The sequence below is a fragment of the Gambusia affinis genome, linkage group LG06 (genome assembly GCF_019740435.1).
Source record: "Gambusia affinis linkage group LG06, SWU_Gaff_1.0, whole genome shotgun sequence".
NCBI lineage: Eukaryota > Metazoa > Chordata > Actinopteri > Cyprinodontiformes > Poeciliidae > Gambusia > Gambusia affinis.
Genome location: NC_057873.1, coordinates 10,628,042 through 10,648,974, shown reverse-complemented (window position 1 = coordinate 10,648,974; position 20,933 = coordinate 10,628,042). Strand labels below are relative to the sequence as shown.

The 20,933-nt window shown below is 37.1% G+C and overlaps 2 protein-coding genes and 1 long non-coding RNA gene across 6 annotated transcripts; all 3 read left to right on the top strand.

The window, feature by feature from the left end:
• Positions 1 to 530: 530 nt before the first annotated feature.
• Positions 531 to 2,260, top strand: LOC122832218. The gene is made up of 2 exons (XR_006370815.1): positions 531 to 1,190; positions 1,274 to 2,260. It is a non-coding gene; the product is annotated as an uncharacterized LOC122832218 (long non-coding RNA).
• Positions 2,261 to 2,873: 613 nt separating this feature from the next.
• inpp5ka (inositol polyphosphate-5-phosphatase Ka) lies at positions 2,874 to 13,675 on the top strand. 4 transcript variants are annotated; one of them, XM_044118767.1, is made up of 14 exons: positions 2,874 to 2,932; positions 3,497 to 3,557; positions 3,887 to 3,959; positions 6,127 to 6,231; positions 6,683 to 6,791; positions 6,946 to 7,062; positions 7,548 to 7,723; positions 7,796 to 7,907; positions 8,020 to 8,129; positions 10,392 to 10,611; positions 11,112 to 11,249; positions 11,319 to 11,402; positions 11,485 to 11,589; positions 12,331 to 13,675. In XM_044118767.1, exons 3-14 carry the CDS (start codon positions 3,898 to 3,900, stop codon positions 12,415 to 12,417), a joined length of 1,425 nt encoding a protein of 474 aa, XP_043974702.1. In that variant the 5' UTR covers positions 2,874 to 2,932; positions 3,497 to 3,557; positions 3,887 to 3,897; the 3' UTR covers positions 12,418 to 13,675. The 4 variants fall into 4 exon arrangements, with proteins under 4 accessions (XP_043974702.1, XP_043974700.1, XP_043974703.1 ...); XM_044118765.1 differs by lacking the exon at positions 3,497 to 3,557 and adding an exon at positions 8,221 to 8,247 and having other exon boundaries at positions 2,875 to 2,932; positions 12,331 to 13,669; XM_044118766.1 differs by lacking the exons at positions 2,874 to 2,932; positions 3,497 to 3,557 and adding exons at positions 3,585 to 3,770; positions 8,221 to 8,247 and having other exon boundaries at positions 12,331 to 13,669.
• Positions 13,676 to 14,423: 748 nt separating this feature from the next.
• Positions 14,424 to 20,608, top strand: tekt1 (tektin 1). The gene is made up of 8 exons (XM_044118764.1): positions 14,424 to 14,559; positions 15,958 to 16,127; positions 16,234 to 16,399; positions 16,540 to 16,668; positions 16,785 to 16,931; positions 17,474 to 17,699; positions 18,861 to 19,057; positions 20,359 to 20,608. Exons 2-8 carry the CDS (start codon positions 15,962 to 15,964, stop codon positions 20,516 to 20,518), a joined length of 1,191 nt encoding a protein of 396 aa, XP_043974699.1. The 5' UTR covers positions 14,424 to 14,559; positions 15,958 to 15,961; the 3' UTR covers positions 20,519 to 20,608.
• The last annotated feature ends 325 nt before the right edge of the window (positions 20,609 to 20,933 follow it).

Sequence of the window (20,933 nt, the reverse complement as noted above, 5' to 3'; positions counted from 1 at the left end):
TGTGCTGTAAGTGTAAATTAAAGTATTATGTGGCAGATTTAATGTGTCTACATTTGACTGCACCTTTGACTGCATGTATTGAATGGATCCAACATAATCAATCCACCTTGAGAAATGCCTTTTTAAAGTCACATTTTGAGGTTATGGTGACATCTAGTGATGAGAATCAAACTGCAATCTCCACTTCCTCCTCCATACAGGTACAGCTCAAGACTTAGGATACTAATTTAACTTACTAGCATGACTTCATCATTTTCACCCAGTTTTATGAAAGTGAAACTCATTTAAATTCAATACAAGTGAAATTAAATATTTTAAGTCTTTATTTACTCTCATTTTGATTATGGCAAAAAAAAAAATTAGAATATTAGATTTTACCCCAAATTAACGAAAAACTGTATAAACGTTATGTAATGGTCACACAATCATGTATTTGACAAATGTCCACAAGGAGGGTAAGATCCAAAATGTTATGGCTGAAGAAGCTGGTTGTTCACACTACTGGATCTGAGCATATTCATAATTTTTATAGTTTTAACTGTTTTTACCTGTAATCAGCTGTTATCTTGAAAGAATAGTCAAGCAAAATCCATTCAATCCATAAAGTGCCACAGGCTGATCACCTCCATGCCAAGCTGCATAGATGCAGTAATTCATGCAGAAGGAGCCCCAACCAAGTATTGAGTGCATTGACGTGCTATCCAGAAGCCTCACATTTGTCCCTAAAACATCGTTTTTTTATATTGATCTTATACTTTATTATAATTTCCCAAGATACTAAGTTTTGAGGTTTCATTATCTCTAAGTTGTAATCATTAAAATAACTAGAAACAAAGACTTGAAATATTGCTTTCTGTAATGAATCTGCACCTTAGATAATTTTCACATATTGAAGTCTATGACAAAGAATATTGAACTTTTCCTTTATTGTAGCAAATAAGTAATAATGTGATTAAAACACACCATAGTTCTTATGTTCCTGTGATTCTACAGCATTTACTCAGTGGGAATCATTTGTTCTACAGTGATTACATTTTTTAAAACTAAAAATAAAAAGTCTTCAAGATGTATGAATAGGAAAAGTAAGTTGTAACTGTGCACACTTCTCACTACCATGTTTCGCTGTCAATAGATGAGGGAAAGTGAGGAGGTCAAAGGAATGGGTGCCGCTGATGAGTGATGTCAAAGCCGTAAGTCAGAAATAATTTCATTATTAAATTAATGTTTCTCTTAACAGAATTAGTCTTATTGTGTCTTCTGTTTTTCTACCCAGACCCTTGTGATCCTGGAGGACCTGACCTTGTCCAGCAAGCTTGCTCTCCACTCACCAGGCTGACTGGAACTACAGTGGCTTCGTAGGCATAATCAAGAATACTTCCCCCTTACATCTTAATAAAGATTTGCTCTTAATAAGAGCTCATTATTGCAAAGCACTCGTGCATATTTATGTACTATTAAATTTGACTACGGCTGCTTTTAGTTCAGTTTTTTTATTTAAGATGCAAGTTAAAAGGTCTGCTTTTTGGATTAAATGTTCTTGTTTATGCCTATTCCTAACAACTTTTAAAATATACCGGTGTGGGTTCTCTGGGCATAAAGGATTTGTTAATCCTCTTGATTTTGTATTATTTCTCTGATTTATTGTTTACTTTCCACAGTAAGGAAAACTTTTCTGTCAATATTTGTAAGTGTTGCTTTTTTTGTACTGTAAGTAACTAGAGGAATCAGGAATATTCTTCCTGTGATGTTTTCTATGGCACTGATGTTATTTCCTAATTTTGTCCAAATTATCACTTGCTCCACTTTTTGTGCCTTCAATCATGCCATGATTGACTGAGAGAATAAAAACTTGAGGATAGATATTTTTTTACACATAAGGGTGTTTAATAATGATGACCCTTTTATGTGATGGTCTGACTTTCATGAGCTACCAGCACTAGATACTTCATAATTAAGATTAGGGTTTGAGTGTTATGTCTCCCAAGAAGCTGAAATGGTTAGATTTTAAAAAATATTTTGTCATTATGAGTCTTGTCACATATCAGTTGCAAATATTCTAGAGTTTTATGGGATTTGTGCATTGTATTAAAGACATTTTTCATTGGCAACATGTAGTTTGACATTGAGTTCTGGAAGAAGCTCATTAAGAGGAGCAGACAATCATTCCCTGCTTGCATGAAAAAAAGTTGATTCAACATTAAAACATTTACAAGCATAGTTACTGTAATGGTCAAAATAAAAATGACTTTGATTCATCTTATTTTTTTCTATGAATGAAAAAATAGGCTTTTGCACACTTTTCACGATGGAACATATTTTAGAATTCTAAAATTTTTTGCAGCTGCAAATGTACACTAACAAAAGCACAGTTGGGTAATGAAATGTGGATCTTCATTGCATGATTGCACAAAAAAGTTTTATTTTATTTTATTTTTTCAAAAGCGCACTGGAGAACAAAACTACACATTTGAGTTGATAAAAATCACAAAAGGCAGCTGATCTACTGACATTTGTACACAGTATGGTAGATGCACAACTTTTTGCAGATTTTTGGCATTTGCCAACCTTATTTTTGTTACCCTAACCAAGATTAAGATTTGGTTGCTCTGCCTGGTGACAACTTTTGGTGGTGTTGGCAGGGGCGGAGCAAGAGACGAGGTTGAGGCTTATCGATTTTTCTCAGCAATTGATAAGCTGTTGCTTCTATATTCTACATAATAGAAGAGTTGCTGTAGTATTGCAACTTTGAACATATAGAAAAGACATTTGTTGAGCATCTGCATTTTATTATCTTACATGTTCGTAGGACTGCCCTCTTCTGGCTAGAGATAGAGGTTGTTCCTGTAACCACTCCCTCAGTTTGGGTAGCAGCTCAGAGTCGAAGATCATTGAGGACTTGACTCTCCAACTTCATTTCCTCTTTGAAAACTTGGTATTTATCAAATTTCTCATGCTCCTTATTATTGTAACCGGACATATATATAAAATGCAATTTATATTTTAAATAACTTTCTGATTTGAGCTTAAGTAACACACATTTACTATTAGAATATTGCAATATAGACCAATAAACAAAGTTTCATTCTGCAATGCAAGCTAAAAGAAAAGCTTGTTTACCTGCCTAAAGGTTATTTTCAAAATGCACTTTAAATCGGAGAAAATAATCCTACTGGGACGCATATTCCAAAGTATTTAGAATAGAAACAGGAAATACTGTTTCCTGTACTAAAAATTTAGTAGAAGTAATTTTTTTTAACTCACCATCATTCTTGTTATAAGAACTAGATAAACCGATAAATGGAAATAATTAAATCCGGATGTTTGTTACAAATGTTTATTACAAATGATGTTTGTTATAAAATCCAGACTACACACGTCTGTAAAGATATAGCTGAAGGATCTTGCCACTCATAATATGACCAACACGCTGACGTATAGAAGCATCTCTTAGAGTAAGTCTTTTATTTTGAAAGTAAACTACCTGCTTTCCGGCAAGGGGCGGGAACAACAACAACAACACTTCATTTCTGCGGCTTCTGACTGGTATACTCCTTCTCGTAAGTTGATTTTAAAGCCAAAATAAATATTACCAAAGCCTTTCAGGTTGTACGTGATAATATAACTTCTGGTGTATCTTGTTGCTTCGGATATTTTGTACTTAATTTAAAACAGGATCCTCTTTAGCTTCCTGCGCAATACAGCTAGCGTAGCGTTGTGTTTCGTTACAATAGCACATCACCAGAGTATTTGGGACCAACGATTTGTAATAAGTAAGATTACAGAAGCAAAGAAAAAAATAATAAAATATATTAGGTCTGATATTGGCTGATTAGTTGTTTACAATGACACGAATCTGGAGCTGAACTGTTATATCTGGTGCTGCTAGGTGTGGAGAGGATGGAGAACGAGGAGCAACCAGATGATCATCAGTCACTGGAGAAGAAAAGTGAAAGATTCAGGTAGGATCTTCTTTCGGTTAATAAACAAGTAAATAAAGTCATATTGATGTCCTGCTCTGTAATAATGAAGGTGGATCTGGCACAAGTTAGAAACCAGGTAATAAGTGCTACCTGGTAAACAGTGTTGGGTGAAATGAGATGATGTTTGGTGCACATCCTCAGTAACAGAAAGTTAATCTTGCTTTTCTTTTTTGTTGTTCATTGCTTTTATATTGCTTGCAGCACTTCTGTGATGTTTTAGAATCTTTTAAACAAAATTGAAATACTTCCTATGATCTGCACTTTTGGAATAGAAATATACTTTATTGTTCCCCGGTGGGAAAATTCAGGTGTAACACCAGGATCGAAGCATGTAGGCTCACACGAAGATAAAAATGTATTTAAAAAGTTGCGCAAAATTAAGAATTTTTAGTCATAGCATTACTTATAGGCATGCATTTGCTGCTATATTTAGTACTAAGCTGTCAGCATTAGATCTCTTAAGACCTTGAAGTTGCAAGAAGGATCTCCATGGATCCATCTACTCATTCATTCGTTGTTCTTTGCTTAATTTGGGATGTTCACTAAGGGTCACTTTGTTTACAGTGTTGAGATTGGACAGAAATCACTTATAGCCACATACCTATCAGCATAAGGGGCTCCACAGAAGGTCACAAAAATGTTTTCCCTGCAGTTCTGGACCTCCCATAGGATCTTCTTCCTTTGGAATGAGTCTGGATTGTCAGAGGAATCCTGATCAGATGTCTGAACCAACTCAGCTGACTCTTTTTAATGCTGCCTTTCTGCTAGTGAAGCTCATTTCATGGGCTTGTAATTTCTGTTGTGATATAGATGTCATAATTATAGGTGAGGTGAGGGTAAAACTCTTCATCATGACATCCTACTTTACATTATAGCACCAAGTTAAAAAGTATCTTCATCAAGTGTCAACATGAAGCTGTTCTCCTTCTTCTCTCAATCAGAGGTTTTGGTGTAAATAGTGGATCTGCTCTTTGTGCCGTGCCTGGTACTACAGGGATCTCTTTAAAAAGCCTGATTGCGTGAGTCATGTAGGATTGGATGTGCTGTAACACTAAACCCTGAGCACTATTTACCACTCTGCTGCATTCTGATGGGTGGATTAGGTTGCTCAACAACATACACCTAATACGGATTTGGAGTGAAACAACCGGCCAGCGTGCTGCCGTCCAGCTGAGGCAGGAGCAGTTCTGTTCTCGTTTGCAATGTGGTTTCTCAATTATTTTAATAGGCCTATTGTTGGGACATTTTTCAGTGAGATTAGAGGTAGAGTTCAGAGCACAAAGACGACTTGTAGACAAATGAGCCAATTCCCTAATCTCCCTGTCCAGCTACCCAGCCTGGGCTTTCTCCACTTCTCTTTTAGTGGTTTGATTCTACACTAAAAGCGCTCTTGGGCTCCCTTGATTCACTCTTTAATCAACCCGTTTTTAATATTTTTCACTGAGTCCTTCAGATAACTTTAGAACCTTCTCAGGGAGTTCTTACTATCTCGAGCCAGAATGGACGAAATCAGCTGTCTGCTGGGAACCATGGGGCGTGTCCGCAGTGACACCCTCTCTTCTGATGCCACACAGTCAACGGCGAGCAAACTGGCTTTGCGCCATCGGCTAAACCAGCTGATGACCTGTGTAGATGACCTGGACCCCAAAACCGAGCTGCACCAGAAAATGATCAAGACCCTGGATAGTGCCTTCCGCTCCTGTGCCAAGAGAGCCAACAAGCCAAAAAAGGACAATTTCAGGTGGAACAATAAGGAGCTGAACCCAGAGATCAGTTTTTTTAGAGAAATGATTTTGTTCTGTTTGTTATTTTTTTTAATCTATACTGCTCTGTGTTCTCAACAAACTCCTTTATTTCTCCTTAATAACTTCCTTTTCTTCTAATTGTAGCTTTCCAGTTGAACTATTTCCTTTCATTTTTCTGGTTAAGATCAGGACAGTCTGTGCTCTGAGTTGAGTCTGAACAAACTGTAGCAGCCTGATTTGCTTCTGGTATCTCACTGCTGCCATTGTAACAACCTTCACGCTCAGGGTTGATGAGCTTTGGTTCTTTGGTTGATGGTTAAAGAGAAGCGCTGACCCAATACGTTTTCAGAATAAGTCGCAGCCAGAATGATAAATCTTTTTTTTTTTTTTCCATCTTCCAGACTTCACATGGTGACGTGGAACGTGGCGACGGCTGATCCTCCTGATGATGTGGCCTCACTTCTCCACTTGAACTCGCCAAAGACTCCTGACCTCTATGTCATAGGGTATGGTTGAAGTCTTCTTTTATATATATGTACAAATGGCAAAACTGTTGGTAGGCCTTTGTTAATGAATATAAAACCCCACAATGGTCACTGAAACTGACCAAAGTAATAAAAATGAAGCAATGAAAATCATACACTGTCGTCTCATTAAGAGTTACAGAAATAGTTTTTTTCAGGGATTGCCTCAAAAGATTGAGCGACAATAAAGTTACAGTTACCAGCATTTTTGTCCAGGCCCGTTTGTTTTTTAAATTATTCTGTTGAAAGACAATTCAGATGCAATGTCAGATTTCCATTGGCTATTTTCAGTACATTTTTATGTATAATTACTTTTACTGCTTTCAAGTTATTTCTGTGGCTATTGTGGATTTTTCCATCATTACTAGAGGGGTACCAACAATTTTGTGTGTATTTATATGGCATATTGACAGTCAGACCTGTATGTGCGCAGGTTGCAGGAAGTGTACTCAGGGCCAGCGAGGTTTGTGTCGGACATGATATTTGACGACCCCTGGAGTCAGCTGTTTATTTCCACACTAGCTCCATTGAATTACGTCAAGGTAAATTTTTTTTATACACAGCCATGCAATGGACATATTCTGCGGAGTATAGTGTTCTTACTATACTGCTTGCTATCTTCTTATTATTTGTCTTAATAAACAGTGAATACTTTCAAACTAAGGGTTGCATATGTTGTGAAACGACATGTTTCAGCTGTCATCAATAAGAATGCAGGGTCTGCTGCTGCTCTTCTTCTCCAAACTGGAGCACGTCCCCTTCATCAGAGACATCCAGGCCACCTACACCCGCACCGGCATATTTGGTTACTGGGTGAGCAGTAAATACACACATAGAAAATTAAACTTTAATTCAAATTGAGGTTTGAATTGAAGCACATACACACACACGCCCACCCCCACACACACCCGCACAGACACACACACTAGTTTGTATTTTTACTCTTGTAATTGGGTGAAAAGAGGACCTAAGCTGTTTCTGAATCCAGCGAAGTTCTCATCAGGAGTGTTTGAAATCAGTAATGATCACTATTTGTTGTTAAATAAGTAAAAACTGTATTGTGAAAAATGTGAGGAGCACATTTTCAAATGTGCACTCAAAAACCTGAAGTTCCACAGTCATATTTTTAGTACAGTAGTTTCTAAAGCCACACTGCATCCTTATTATTCTGTTTGATTCATGAAGCAGACCAAAAATGCAGAAGGAAATTTTTGTACGTTTCAGTTCTTCGTGTGTTTTTACTCTCACTCCTGCATGTTTGACTGTTTTATTTCTCTCTCTTCCTGTTTGTCTGTCAGGGTAACAAAGGCGGTGTGTCGGTTCGTCTGTCTTTTTATGGACACATGCTCTGCTTCCTCAACTGCCACCTGGCTGCCCATATGAATTATGCAAATGAAAGGGTGGATGAGTTTGAGCACATCATGGACACACAGACCTTTGATTGCAAGAAAGCTCCAAGAATAATTGATCACAGGTGAGAAAACGCATGTGGGCTCAAACAGCATAGGCAACATGTTTTATTAATTTCTGCTGTTGTTCTGATCAGGCTAGTATTCTGGTTCGGAGATCTCAACTTCAGGATCCAGGACCACGGCATGCACTTTGTCCGCTCGTGTATCAACAACCAAACCTACAACCTGCTGTGGAGTCATGACCAGGTTGGACTCTTTTACGGTCTTTCAGCTCGTATTTGTGAGAGAATCCAGGGGTCATCCATCAGTACTTAGCTTTCTATGATGAGGTTGTGTGATAAACATGTTGTGTTTTCAGCTGCTCATGCTGAAGAAAAAGGAGCAGCTGCTGCAGGAGTTTGAAGAAGGACCACTGGACTTTCAGCCCACTTTCAAATTTGACTTGAACTCAGATACCTATGACAGCAGGTACTCAGATTGAAATCATCATGATGATGAAAATCATAATTTTATTTCCAATTTGTGTTTATTTTATCTTCACTTCTTTTTAACTTTACAGATTCTACACAACATGGTTTGGCTTTAAGTAAGCGTTCCTAAAGTCTGATCATATGCACATTTCCCTAAAATACAGGACCTTCTATTTTTCATATCTTATTCATATCCGTTGCAGATTTAGTTTTAGTTGTCGTTTAATTTTACCAACATGTTTCTTCTGACTGGAAGCAATGGTAATAGTTTTGGAGTGACCCAGTCAGACTCCTGATCAGGAATTATTAGAAGGACTTCATTGTTATATTGCCAATTGCCATATATTATTTATAAGGGTATAGGTTATTATTGACATGACATTTTTAATAAACTGTAAATAAAACCAGGTAAATTATTTTGATTTGATCAAATATCTATATTCTTTTCATGCAGTTTTATTGTTTTTCCAACATGCTCTTAAGAGCTAAATCTGCCACGGGTATGAATAATTTTGGGCTCAAATTTACATTGAAGTTTGTTGCTGTAACATGACAAAATCTGATTTAAATAAACAGCATATAACTTTTATAAAAAATGTTTTTTTTTATTATTTTTTTTTTTTTACGTTTGTTAAAACTATTACTATGTCCTGATGGTGCAACATAAAACAAAGAATCTGAAAAATTGGGCTCCTCTGCCTCTGCGCTGTGGTCCTACTACAATCTGTCAGAAACAGCCAATTAGAGCCAGGAGGAGGATCTCAGTGCTGTAGCTCTCTGCTGGGCTACACTCCTTTCATACACTGGAGCCTGAAAACTCAGGCTAGTTAGCATGGACACAGACGATGGAGGATAAACAGTTTTTCTGTAACAGGAAGTTGTTTTCTCCACCATGATCCCATTTAGCACAGCGCTAAGATCTTCTTCCTGGCTCTGATTGGTTGTTTCTGACTGAGCGTTGTATTTCTGCAGCCAGCAATAGCAGGACTGGGAGAACGTATAGGAGCTCAATTTTTCTCACAGATGTTCTATTTCTTGGTATGCCGTCAGGACATAGTGAAAGTTTTAAGAAATATATAAAAAATATATTTTTATAAAAGTTACATACTGCAGCTTTCAAAAACATTTGAGAGATATGAATACTTTAGCTAGGCTCTGTATTTAGCCGTACCTAATTCACCTAACCATGCTTTCATGTGCATATGTAACACTTTTACCTTCTAGTAAAAGTGACATTGTAAGCGTCATATTTAAACCGTAGTTGTGCTGCTCAGAGATAGAAACAGAGACTGAAACAAGCAGAGATGGTCATGAGTTTTAAACTCAGCCTGTCTTTACACACAAAGACCAAGATATTTTTCTTCCACTTAATTTCTGATGTTAGGGAAAAGACCCTTTGGACTTTTGAAGCACCATGACACAAAAAGAGCTGTCATTAGATTATGTAATAGATTTAAATCATTAAAGTATTTCAGATATACATGAGTAGTGAGATTACACTACTCATGAAGAGTTAGAGATATTTTACTTTAGGATGAAGTTGCCTTACAAATCATTTTAACCTTTATAGGTGAACTTAATGTCACCTTCTCTAAGCTGTTGCACACGTCCAACTGTTTAATGTTTTGTTACATTTTGCTCAACTTCTTGTTCTTTAACAAAGAGCTTAACAGCAAAATTTACAACAGATTGCAAAACATCATTGATATCTGTTACCTGTATTAACTTCTGTTAACCCTCACTGTTTACCACCAAACTGCTACTTTTCAGGATTGTTTATGTAAAAAGAAGCATGGTTTCTAATATGGCTGGCTTATTATCTAACACGTGTGGACAGAAATAGAGGTTGTGCCAATTCTTGAACAGTGACTGTATGAGTTTCATAAGGAGTGATTGTAAGATTAGACCATTAGGTTTCTGAACCCTTACAGGTCTGATCCTTAAGTGGATAAAAATATTGATGCTGCTCTCGGCATCATTCAGGGTCGAATACTTTGCTTTTATATCTAACAGTAGAAACAACCAGTTGGCTATACAAACCATGCTAAAAGATGGGAAATAAATATGTTTTACATGTTTTAAACATCTGCAGCCTTAACAGAAATAAAAGATTCAAATGTAATGTGGTTGTCATTTCAATAAATGTAAACACGTTCAACATGTATAAATACCTTCGCAAGGTATTTCTCTGTCAAACACTTTGTTTTATTTGCCAAATTGACATTTTCCATCCTTATTTTGTCTGTGATCACCTGACTAGCGGCAAGAAGCGAAAACCTGCCTGGACCGACCGGATTCTGTGGCGGGTCCGACCCAAATCCCAATCCAATGACGAGCAAGATGAAAACGATGTAAAGGAGAGGAATCAACTGAAAGAGGAAGAGGAGTATCCTCTGAAGGTCCAGCAGGACTTGTACACCAGCAACATGGAGTACAGCATCAGTGACCACAAACCTGTGATCGGGATCTTCACCCTGGAGGTGAGAAACTCCATCAAGTGGGAAGAAATGTGACAAATCAGAGCTTAGTTACAGTTAGTACAGTTTGAGCTCAAGGCCTCTGTTTTTGGAACCAAAGTGAAAGCTGCATACGTGAACTGAAACCTCTTATTGCATTCATAGCAATGCTAAGAATTGCTATTGAAAATATGAGATTTAACCTACAGATGAGCTGCAGTCCATTTGTATTCAGAACCTAAGAAATTCTGACTACTGAGTTGGAAAAATCAACTGTAAGGTTCCCCAGATTCAGACTTCCCAGTTAAGAAGTCAGAGAATTTTTCAAACAACGACTTTGTGATTTTGGGTTATTTTAAGACGAGATAAAATTGAATATGGACTTTGTTTTTGTCATCTTGACAATAGATTAGAGGTTTGAATAAATACACATTGTTTTCTATCATCCTGCAGTGTTAAAGACTTTATAATGATCGTATTTAATAGTTAAACACCCATTAAAGTTGGTATCTCTGTCCTTAAAGCTGACAAAGATGCACCAGACTCCTCTGGTGAGTCTGCATGCAGAAGGCGACTGGAGTGCGGACATTGACTCCATTGTTCTCTACAACCCCTTGCAGCCCTTCCCATCCAGTACTTGGGACTGGATCGGACTCTATAAGGTTATCCGTCCACTAACAGCTCATTAAGGTTTCTGTTTCTACCTCACTCACTTCATGTCTGGATTTCAGGTTGGATTCAGCAGCGTGTCAGACTACGTGACCTACACGTGGGTCAAAGACGACGAAGTGGCCTTCAACGACGAAGTGATGCAGGTAGGAGCTAAAGAAGAATGGAGTGTTGCTGAGTCTGAGCAGAAATGTTTGCAGAGGCATTTTACTCTTTTGTTGTTTTTAGGTGTTCATGGGTAAAGAGGAAATCCCGGTTAGGGGTGGAGAGTGTGTCCTGTGTTACTATAGCAGCAACCTGCGGTGCATCATTGGAATTAGTGAACCATTTAAGGTGAGTGATCAACAAAAGCATGCATTAATATGAAAGAAAGTGTGCATTAAAGTAGGAATTATGATATGATTGTGCTTATGGAGTGTTTTGATTTGGGGACATAATTCTTCAATATGTTAGATATTAATATTTCTACTGGATTACTGTCTGCTTAGCACTCATAGCAGGGTGTCCACACATACTCAATAAGTCTTAAAGTCATGTATCTAAAATTAAGACATTAAAATATCTTAAATTTATTAGAAAATGCATAAGTTGATCTTATAAACTCACCAGTCTGTTTAATCGCCTATATTTTATGTAGTTAATTTTTTTCATGGGATTTTTTTGTTAGTCAAAAGTTGAGATATCTTCACTATGTTCTGACTTGAGGATATCACCAGCTCGCTGGCTTTTCTTCATCTTCATTAGTAAGTGTAAATTATTGCCAGTTGGCTGGATGACTTTTGTCTGTGCCTCTGGCTCACTTCTGTTGCCAACCAGTACAATGCAACATGCATTCTGTGGAAAAAACGCATGGCGCTACTATATAAAATATAGTATTTTCTTTTGTACATTTCTGTTGTGAGACAGGTCTTAAATTTCATTCGTAATGGTCTTAAAAAATCTTAAATTTGAGTTGGTGAAATCTACAAAAACCCTCCATACAGGAGCATTTTACTACTCAGATTTTCACCATTTTTCCGAGAACTCGCCTAAAACTCAATGTATTTTCGTTTTAAAAAATCTTTGTATTTTTAGGTCCAAGAGTCCAAGGTAGCTGTGGCAGAAGGCTTGTTTCCTGAGAGGATCAATGGACTGGACAGAATAGCAAGAAGTGAAGACTAACCAAACCAAATCACCAAATCACTCCCAAATGTGGAACAATTGATCTGACTGTACCTGATCCGGTTTCTTGACCTCCAGCTCAGAATTCAAATTAGGAATCTCATCCCAAGTGACCCCAACACCTCTGTGGTTGGTATATTTTTCTAGAATGAGTGGTCTTCTGGTAGACAGAGCAACTGCTGTAGTATTACCTGGCTAATGTTCAATAGCTTATAGATGTAAAGACGAAGGGTATTTCCTTAAGACCAGCTCAGGGATGAAGGAACCACGGCAGGTTTTCTGCTTAAGCTCGGCTTCTGTTAGAAAACAGCAACCCTCCAGTAAACTGTCAGCTTGGAAAAGGGAATTGGAAAGCAAACTGTTCTCTTTCCATGCTATCTTAACACCAATTTATATGTAAACACTTTTCATATTTTCAGCAATTGTATGCTTTTTCTGAGTGCCAGTCTGTGTTTGTGCAAAGCACTGATTCCTCATTTTACAGCATATTCTCTCATTGAAGAAAATAACCTTAAAAAAACAGAATCTTTTGTGAGATTATAGAGTGTGCAGAAAGTGTGAAATGTTTAGAAAAGTGAGAAGTTTTTGTTCTGGAAGCTTCTCTATCTGTGTACTGTCATAAAAGAATCACTGCTGTTGTGTGAAAGCTAGATGTGATTGTGATTTAAATAATTTGTGATTATTGATATTGTTGTAGAGACAAGCTGCTGTACAAAGACAAATGATTATTTGACAGTTTGGATTTTAAAGCTCTCCAATTGTTCACTGAGAACTGAACTGCTGTTTTATTAGTTGGATTTGTTTCCAATGACTACAAGTCAGATTTGTAACTTCAGCCCACAGGAGGTTTTAAGAAAATATTGAAATCATTCCTTTTTAATGTAGATTGTGGCATCACTGTAAACTTAATGACTATTTTTGCACTGTTTAATGTTGTTAAACATATATATATATATATATTTAAGATTTGTCATTATTATTATTCAGTATATGTTTTGTGGCAAATTCATCAAGTGCCTTTAAAGCTATTGTCTAAACTGAACTGTATGCTGCTTGCCGTAACTTTGACCTCTTCATCACCAGTTCCTTATGTTTAATCTTTTGACATCTTTATTGCTTATTTTATCAGATCTCAATTTGATCTTTCTGAAACTTTTTTTGCTGTTGACTTCTTTTGTCAGCTGTTTCCTTGCGAATGTACTGTAAAAAAAAAAAAAAAAAAAAAGAACTTTTCAAAAATAAAACTTATATAATTCCATACTTAGTCTTGGTTTTATTCATTTGTTGGTATTTATGCTGGAAATGTACGTGTACTAGTAACTGGCATTTTTAATTAGTTTTGAGCTAACTTACTGTAATTTTTGCATAATTTTTAGATGATCTAGGAATGTTAACAACCAATCAAGAGTTTACACTTTAAATACTTTACAAAACCTTATATTCTGCTAACACAGACAGTAAATAGCTTTCAGGATGGAAAGGATCTGGGGACATGACTTGGTAAATGTCAGAGAACTGATGTATTCAGAAAAAAACCTACTAAGGAATCGACTATATGAACCAATTAAACTGTGATCAATTGATAAAAATTAGATAATACATTTGATTAATATTCATCTGAATGAACAGTTAGCGCTATACTGCCTGGTTTTTAAAATGTTCTAAAATTGAATCACTTTACTTTAACTGTTAGATTAACATCCATTAAAGCACACAAGGTTTCATTGTGATTCTGCTGTAGCTTTGAATATTTTTTTTCCCCCAATTAAACAAACGGACTGTCCAGTGCCATGGACAGCAACACCTCAGATTTCGATCATTTAACAGAACCGAACTTCAAAAATAATGTTATGTGAAACTTGTAAAACAGCTTAATGGCCGTTGACGAGATAAATTAAAGATTTAATTGTTTTAGAGTTATCTCAATGTTGATATGCTCTTGTACAACTTGACTTGAATGCACCATGGAGTTAAAACGCGGCTGTCAAATGCTGCGTTGAAGTGCAGCTGGTAGGGAAACGCCTCAATCTCGCTTTAAAATTGTCCGACCGGTTGCCATAGTAACCATTTGTTTTGTTAATTTGTGCCTGCGGTCGGCGGGATATCCGCTACATTTTGTTTGTTTCAGCTGCGCTAAAGAAGGTACGTTTCACACAGCAACTTATTTATTCATAAACTTATATTAATGTCGAGATAAAAATGTTACTTTCTTATTAAAGAGCTCTGGTTAGCTAACAGGTTCAGGTTTGGGTGACTTGTTGCTAATGTCAACGGTTTTTTAAATTGTTTAAGAACAAAAACTCCGGCGTAAAAAGAAAGTTCAATGTATTTTATTGTTTTAAGTATTCGGAAATAGTATTTTATTTAGTCCTTTCGAAAACACACAGCATAATCCCCCCCAGTCAGGATAAGGTTTCAAACTGTGCATTTCATTCTGTAACTTTAACTCTCAGTCTCTCGTATTTTTGTGTCCCACAGTTTTTTGCAGGACTGCTTCAGTAGTTTTATAGCGAAATTCCAGCCAGGCTTTAGCTGTCTGGCAGACTCCGTCACCTTTAACCTCAAACGGTGTCTGCAGACATTGATCCAAACTGCTGAACAGTTTGTATGAAGTATTTGTGCCTATGTGCTGGGTTAGGTTGGATCAGGACATTATGACCTATTGTTTTCACTTTAGACCACATTTGTCTAAAGAACATTGCTTAGTAAGTCAGTTGTTTAACTTTAAAAACAATGCTCTAAGAGAGACAAAGCTTTCTTCTGGCAGCCATTCCTAAAAAGTAATTTGGGCTGCAACAAGTGATTATTTTATTAACTGATTAATCTGTCGAATATTCTGACTATTAATTGGATAAAAGAATGATCACATTCTGCAGATTTTTAAATGAAGCCTTTTTATCCAGTATACATTAAAAGATAGAAATACATAATTAAATTTCCACTTTGCCTTTCTGTGTACCTTAACATCAATACAGGATAAGTATTTGTTGTCTATTGTTTGTAACTGATTAAAAGTGCTTAAAAGGACATAATTTAATATAATCTGAACATGCAGAAGCTAAAATTATGCCACTTGAGAAAGTAGAACAAATTTACAAAGGCTTTTTTAATCTTAAATGAAAAATGTAAATTTTTTTGTGTATTGTTCTTTCAGCAAACAGCCTTTTCTCAGTCTGCATACTCAAATTAACAGAATACTAAATTAGTTGAAGATTATTTCAATAATGGATTCATCATGATTAATCTGATTGTTTTAGCCCTGAAAGCATTACCTGCTTAGTCCTTTTCTAAGCGTACTGACATGATATTTATGTTTTGTTTAATAAATAATGGCATAGTGGAATCCATTGTGTTTTTTGTGTACTTAAAAATTTATTAAAATAATTTTAAGACCAGGTAAAGACCAAAGATTTTTTAAATTTTCACAAACATCTAGAACCCAGATATAAAAGAGGTAAATTATTTATATTTAACTATTAATAGTTGGATTTTCTGCTATTTTCTCCTTTGACATCCTCCTTTCCATCTATCTCTCTTCAGAACCATGTCTGTCCTGGACGTGAGTATCCCGAAATTTGATGGACCTGATCTCCTCAATGCTGAGGTTGTCCTGAACCGCTCTGAGCTCTTTCGAGCAGAGTGCAAGAGGCTCATAACAGAGTCTGAGAGCGCCTGTATCCGTATGCAAGATGGTGACAGTAAGCGCCTTGGTAAGTAGGGAAGGATGGGGTTGTGGTGGCTCATGTTTAGAATTAAAGAAAATTGCTTGCTTGTAATTGAGCTGTGAACTTTTTCTTTTCTCTCCCTGATGTTCAGATCAGCGGGTCAGAGACATTCAGTTTTTAAGAAAGGAAGTGGAGATGAAGCTCGAAGAGCTTATTCCAGAGATTGATGCCCTTGAAGCCTTACATAGCAGAGTGGTGAAGGCCTTGTCGATGAACCAAGACGCAATGAAAGTCACTCTTCTCTGTCTGGAGGCGAGGTGAAACCACCAAATCAGAAGCGAACGGCCTAGCTTTCTCTTTTCTGTCTTAAGCATCTGGCAGCTGTCCTGAAATTTCAGTAACTTTAAGCTTAAACTCCTAGCTGTTGAGTGAAAATGTTCTGCTATGTGGCTTGCAGAAGGAAACGGGCCCCTTCTGACAGGGTGCATGATGCAGTGGACGCTGAGCTACTGAAAGAATGTTCAATGTTTCAGGAAGTGACAAGTCTACTACAGATTGTGCTAGAACAGATTGCTGAGCAGATACGGTGAGAACTCTGACTGATATCTGTGTATTGTGTTGTCCTATAATGACACTACTGAATGAGTATACATTTCATAAACAGGAACATGAAATGATGCTGATTTTCTTTTATTACTCCAGTCTGAACAGGTCTGCTAAGTTCTATTTAGAACAGGATCTGAAGGAGAAATCTCAAGCTCAAAACATTGACAACTCTTGTGCCTTGATGACCGTGCAGACAATCCCTAATCTGCAACTGTCCAAGAAAAACATCACTATGCTGTCAAGGTAAGCCATCAGCTTCTTGTTGTTCCCAGAAAACAAGAAATATTATAGTATAGCTATTCCAAAGCCTGTTATTTGAAGCACTCTTTATTGATTACTTTAAAGGTTAGGTAGGATTTGTGTGTTTGTGCAGAAAATATAAAAAGTGTAAAAGCAATAACCCAGTTGTATAAGAGGGCACACCTATCAACTTCATTTACACCAGGGGTGTCTTTGAGAGCTCAGACTTATAGATACCTCACCGCTGCAGCACAATTGGTTCAAATCAAACGAGACTGCAGAAATAAATCTGACATAAAATCCAAGGGTCACTTAAAAGTCTGTTTACAGGAACAGACCTCACAGTCTGATTGATTTGGAAAATTGTTAGGTAGACTTAAAAGGTGCTACTTTATATCATCATCTCTCAAAGTCCTTTGAGAATTGCTCAAAATTCTCAAATTTTGACTTGACTTATAAGTCTTCAAAACTGGTCAAGATTTTAGGTGGAGATTATGAAGTATTTTCAGTCCAATCTGTTTTTATGGTTTTTTTTCCTCTATCAGCGCAACAGTTAGCCCAAAGCAGTGGGAGAACATCTCAGACCTCAACATAGCCAGGGCAGAGCAGCAGAAGAATAACTCTTTGTCCCTGCGCGCTCTGGTGGAGTCTCTGCTGGCGCAGTCGGCCGACGACATGCAGAAGCAGTTCAGGGCTACTAATGAAGCCTTTCAGCTCAACATTCAGCTGCTCAAGGCTGCCAAGACCCAACTGGAAGATAAGCTTCCCAAGGTAGAGCTCAGTGCGTGGTTTATGTAAGCGAGATGCAAAGAGAAATTTGTTTAGTTGTTACAGTAAAGAGAGATTTATGTTCCTCGTTTGTACCCTGAGGAAAGCCACTGTTACTAACAGTGTTTTAATATGTATATTTTAAGAAGAGAATAACTTTAAGTATTTTATGTATTTTCTAGTAAATTTGTGTGGTTAATCAACTCAAAATAGTGTATCACTATTTTCTGAATACAATCTACTTCAGAAGTTAGTAACAAAACAGCTTCATGACATTTAAGGTACCCAACATACAAATCAGGGAGAGAAAGTTGTGGAGAAGTTAGAAGAGAAAAGTTTAGTCACAAACAATATTCCAAGATCAGAAGGAAAGTATGTGGAGAGGAGAGTAATCTAAAGAGACTTCGCTCTTCACCAAAACTGACAAGGTGTGCATTAGTCAGAATAGCAGCCAGGAGAACTGTGGTAACTCTGGAGCAGCTGCAGAGATGCACTATTAGGATAGTATCTGAAACGACAACTATTAGTTGTGCAATCCCCAAATTTATCAAGTTGAAGGCCACTGTTGAAAGGGATCAAATCAAATATGTGCAGCAAGGTGATCTGGTTAGGGGGATGTTAGAATGGCTCAGTCTAACATCCCCCTAACATAAACTAGAATATGTGGCTTCACTTGAAAACTACTCCTCATTCAAAACTTTTAGTCTTTAGATGCGCAAATCTGATTGAAACATACCACCAAACATGTGCAGCTGTAAAGACAGTAAATGGATAAGGTGTGGACTCACAAGAGCATGGGAGGGGTAGAAACATTTCCATTCTTTGACTGTACAAAGACAAAGAAAGTGCATACTTTTGTTTTGTTTTAGAATAATCCATAACTGCCCAACAGTTAGCAGAGCTGTAGGACAGTTATGGATTGTTGTTTACCACCAGAAACAAAAGAGAAGTATCAACAAAATCAATACAAACATATAAACAATAAGACGAAATCAAGACGTAATAGTGACCAATAGTAAGTAAATGTACTGCGTATTCAAAGAAATACACAGCCATTTACTTGGTCTGATACTGTCTTTGCATCTTGCTTTAGATTTATTGTCTAATTTGGTATCTTTGAGTCAGCAGAAATTTATGGTTAAAATTATGGGTGCTTCTCTGTAGGTCATATGTGAGATCAGCAACCTTCAGAGGGCCAGAGAGGATCTGCTAGCAGCCATCGCAGAGAGTGATCAGTTCCTGAGTTTGGCCCAGGCCCGGCTCCTTCTGCGCAAAGAGAGGCCTGGCAAAGAGCAGTGTCTCGACGCAGCCCAGGTCCAGCTCCTCGCCGAGGTTGAGCAACTCAACCTTCACATCACCAAGTGAGTTCTACAATATGATACATGTTGTTTGATGTTGTTAGTGTGCTTCCATTTGCTTCTGAAAACAACCCAAGTGTTTAAAAAAACACTTATTGCCATTTTTCAGCAATAAGTTAATGTTTTTTGGTGTTTAGAAAGTGAGCCATTTCAAAAATATTTCGAACATAACATCAGAAATCAGCAGGCATTGCCCTTAAACTAGCAACCCCAGCAGAACTCAACCCAAGTGTCAGCATGTTTGGTCTGCTGCATGTGCCCTAAAATGACTACTAGAAAAGAGGTGTGTTTTGTTGTTGACCTGCTATCCAGAAGCCACTTGCTGCATTCTTTTTGTGCTTGGTTGTGCAAAAGGCTCTACTGCTGCTTTTCAAATTTGTACAGTTGCATAATTGTATATCAGATTACAATCATTTTCACATGTGAGTGTAAACATTGAGTTGGGGGTGTGGCCAGTAACAGCTTATTTGGATTTAAAGTAAGAAGAGACCCTAAAACAGCTCATTCTGGAAGAAGCTCAAAATAGGCAGAAGTGACCAGAAAAATTCTGTGCAAAACATGTAATGAACATGTTTTGATCTATCCTAACCTCTTCAAGGAAGTATAACAGGTCATCTTTAAAATGAGTATCTTCACACTTTTGTCACAGATCAATGTATCTACAGATCTCTTTCCTGTGCTGTTCGATTTGGCATTCAGTTCTGTTTTTGGGCCATTGTTATGTCTGCTTTACCTGCTTCTTCTTGGCCCGATACTGTCATCTTTTAAGGATATTTCCTGTTATTGCTAAGCAGATGACATCCAGTTCTTTTGTCTTCCAAATTAAGTTTTGAAACGGTACATTTTACTATGGTAAATTAGAAGCTGCTTGTCTGCAAGAATTTTTATATAGTTGAATGAAGAAAAAAATTAAGTAATATTATTCTTGGCTCCAGAAATAGTAACTGTAAAGAGTAAGCTTCTCCTCCAGCCTCTTGGTTATTTGGCAAAGTCGTCAGTCTGAAAATTTAGAAAAGCCTTGGACTCATGTTTTATATCTGTAAATCATATCAAATCCTCGATTCAACCCTGTTTCTACCATCTGCTAAATATCGCTAAGTAATATCTGAATGGCTCAAATTTCTAGAGCTTTAAAGTCAGTACTACAAGATTCAAAGAAATACTGAGCATATTTACTGGAATATTACTGGAAACCCACTGTACCTTTTCTACTTTCATAGATGTTTTCAGAGTTCCTGTTCATTAAAATTGCACTTCAGTGCCTGTCATGACATGGCTGTTTGTTTTTTATTTTGTTATGTCAGACTGCGTGAGGAATTGGCTCTGTCTGAGGAGGAGCAGAGGGCGCTGGTTCGCTGCCAGCTGGAGCTGCAGGAAAACATTGAGATCAAAACCAACTCTCTCTACATTGATGAGGTCGTCTGCATGCAGCTTAGGGAGCCCATCGTCATTTGCCACGTCTGACCAATCAGCAGCAAAGCTTCATGTGTATATGTTACTGATACATACAGGCATGTACAATATTTCAGGAAATAAATACAGTTATATAACATACCAATTTTCTTTACTCTGTGACTAAAACTTTCCACATTTAAAATCACTTAATAAAGCTTTTATGTCAGCACACTGCCTGGCAAAACTAATTATACATCTTGAACTTCCAACATCTCTGTAGTTTATTGAGACTTTTGTGTGAGACACCAGCACAAAGTAGGGGATTGTTGTAAAGAGGAAGGAAGGTGATGCATGGTTTGACATTCTAACTCATCAATAAACTTTTATGGACTTTCAGTAGCCAGGACAACTAAAAGGTGTCATGGCAACAGATACCTGAGCTGTGGTATCTTTGCATCTCAGATTAATCCTCTCTTTGCATGAC

Bases quoted from the DNA above. Each gene is read 5' to 3' on its own strand.
- inpp5ka (XM_044118765.1), top strand. From the start codon at position 3,898: ATGGAGAACGAGGAGCAACCAGATGATCATCAGTCACTGGAGAAGAAA. The intron at 3,960-6,126 runs GTAGGATCTTCT...TCCATCTTCCAG, and splicing joins AAGAAAAGTGAAAGATTCAG to ACTTCACATGGTGACGTGGA. The intron at 7,908-8,019 runs GTTGGACTCTTT...TTGTGTTTTCAG, and splicing joins TGCTGTGGAGTCATGACCAG to CTGCTCATGCTGAAGAAAAA.
- tekt1 (XM_044118764.1), top strand. From the start codon at position 15,962: ATGTCTGTCCTGGACGTGAGTATCCCGAAATTTGATGGACCTGATCTC. The intron at 16,669-16,784 runs GTGAGAACTCTG...TTATTACTCCAG, and splicing joins CAGATTGCTGAGCAGATACG to TCTGAACAGGTCTGCTAAGT. The intron at 19,058-20,358 runs GTGAGTTCTACA...TTGTTATGTCAG, and splicing joins CTCAACCTTCACATCACCAA to ACTGCGTGAGGAATTGGCTC.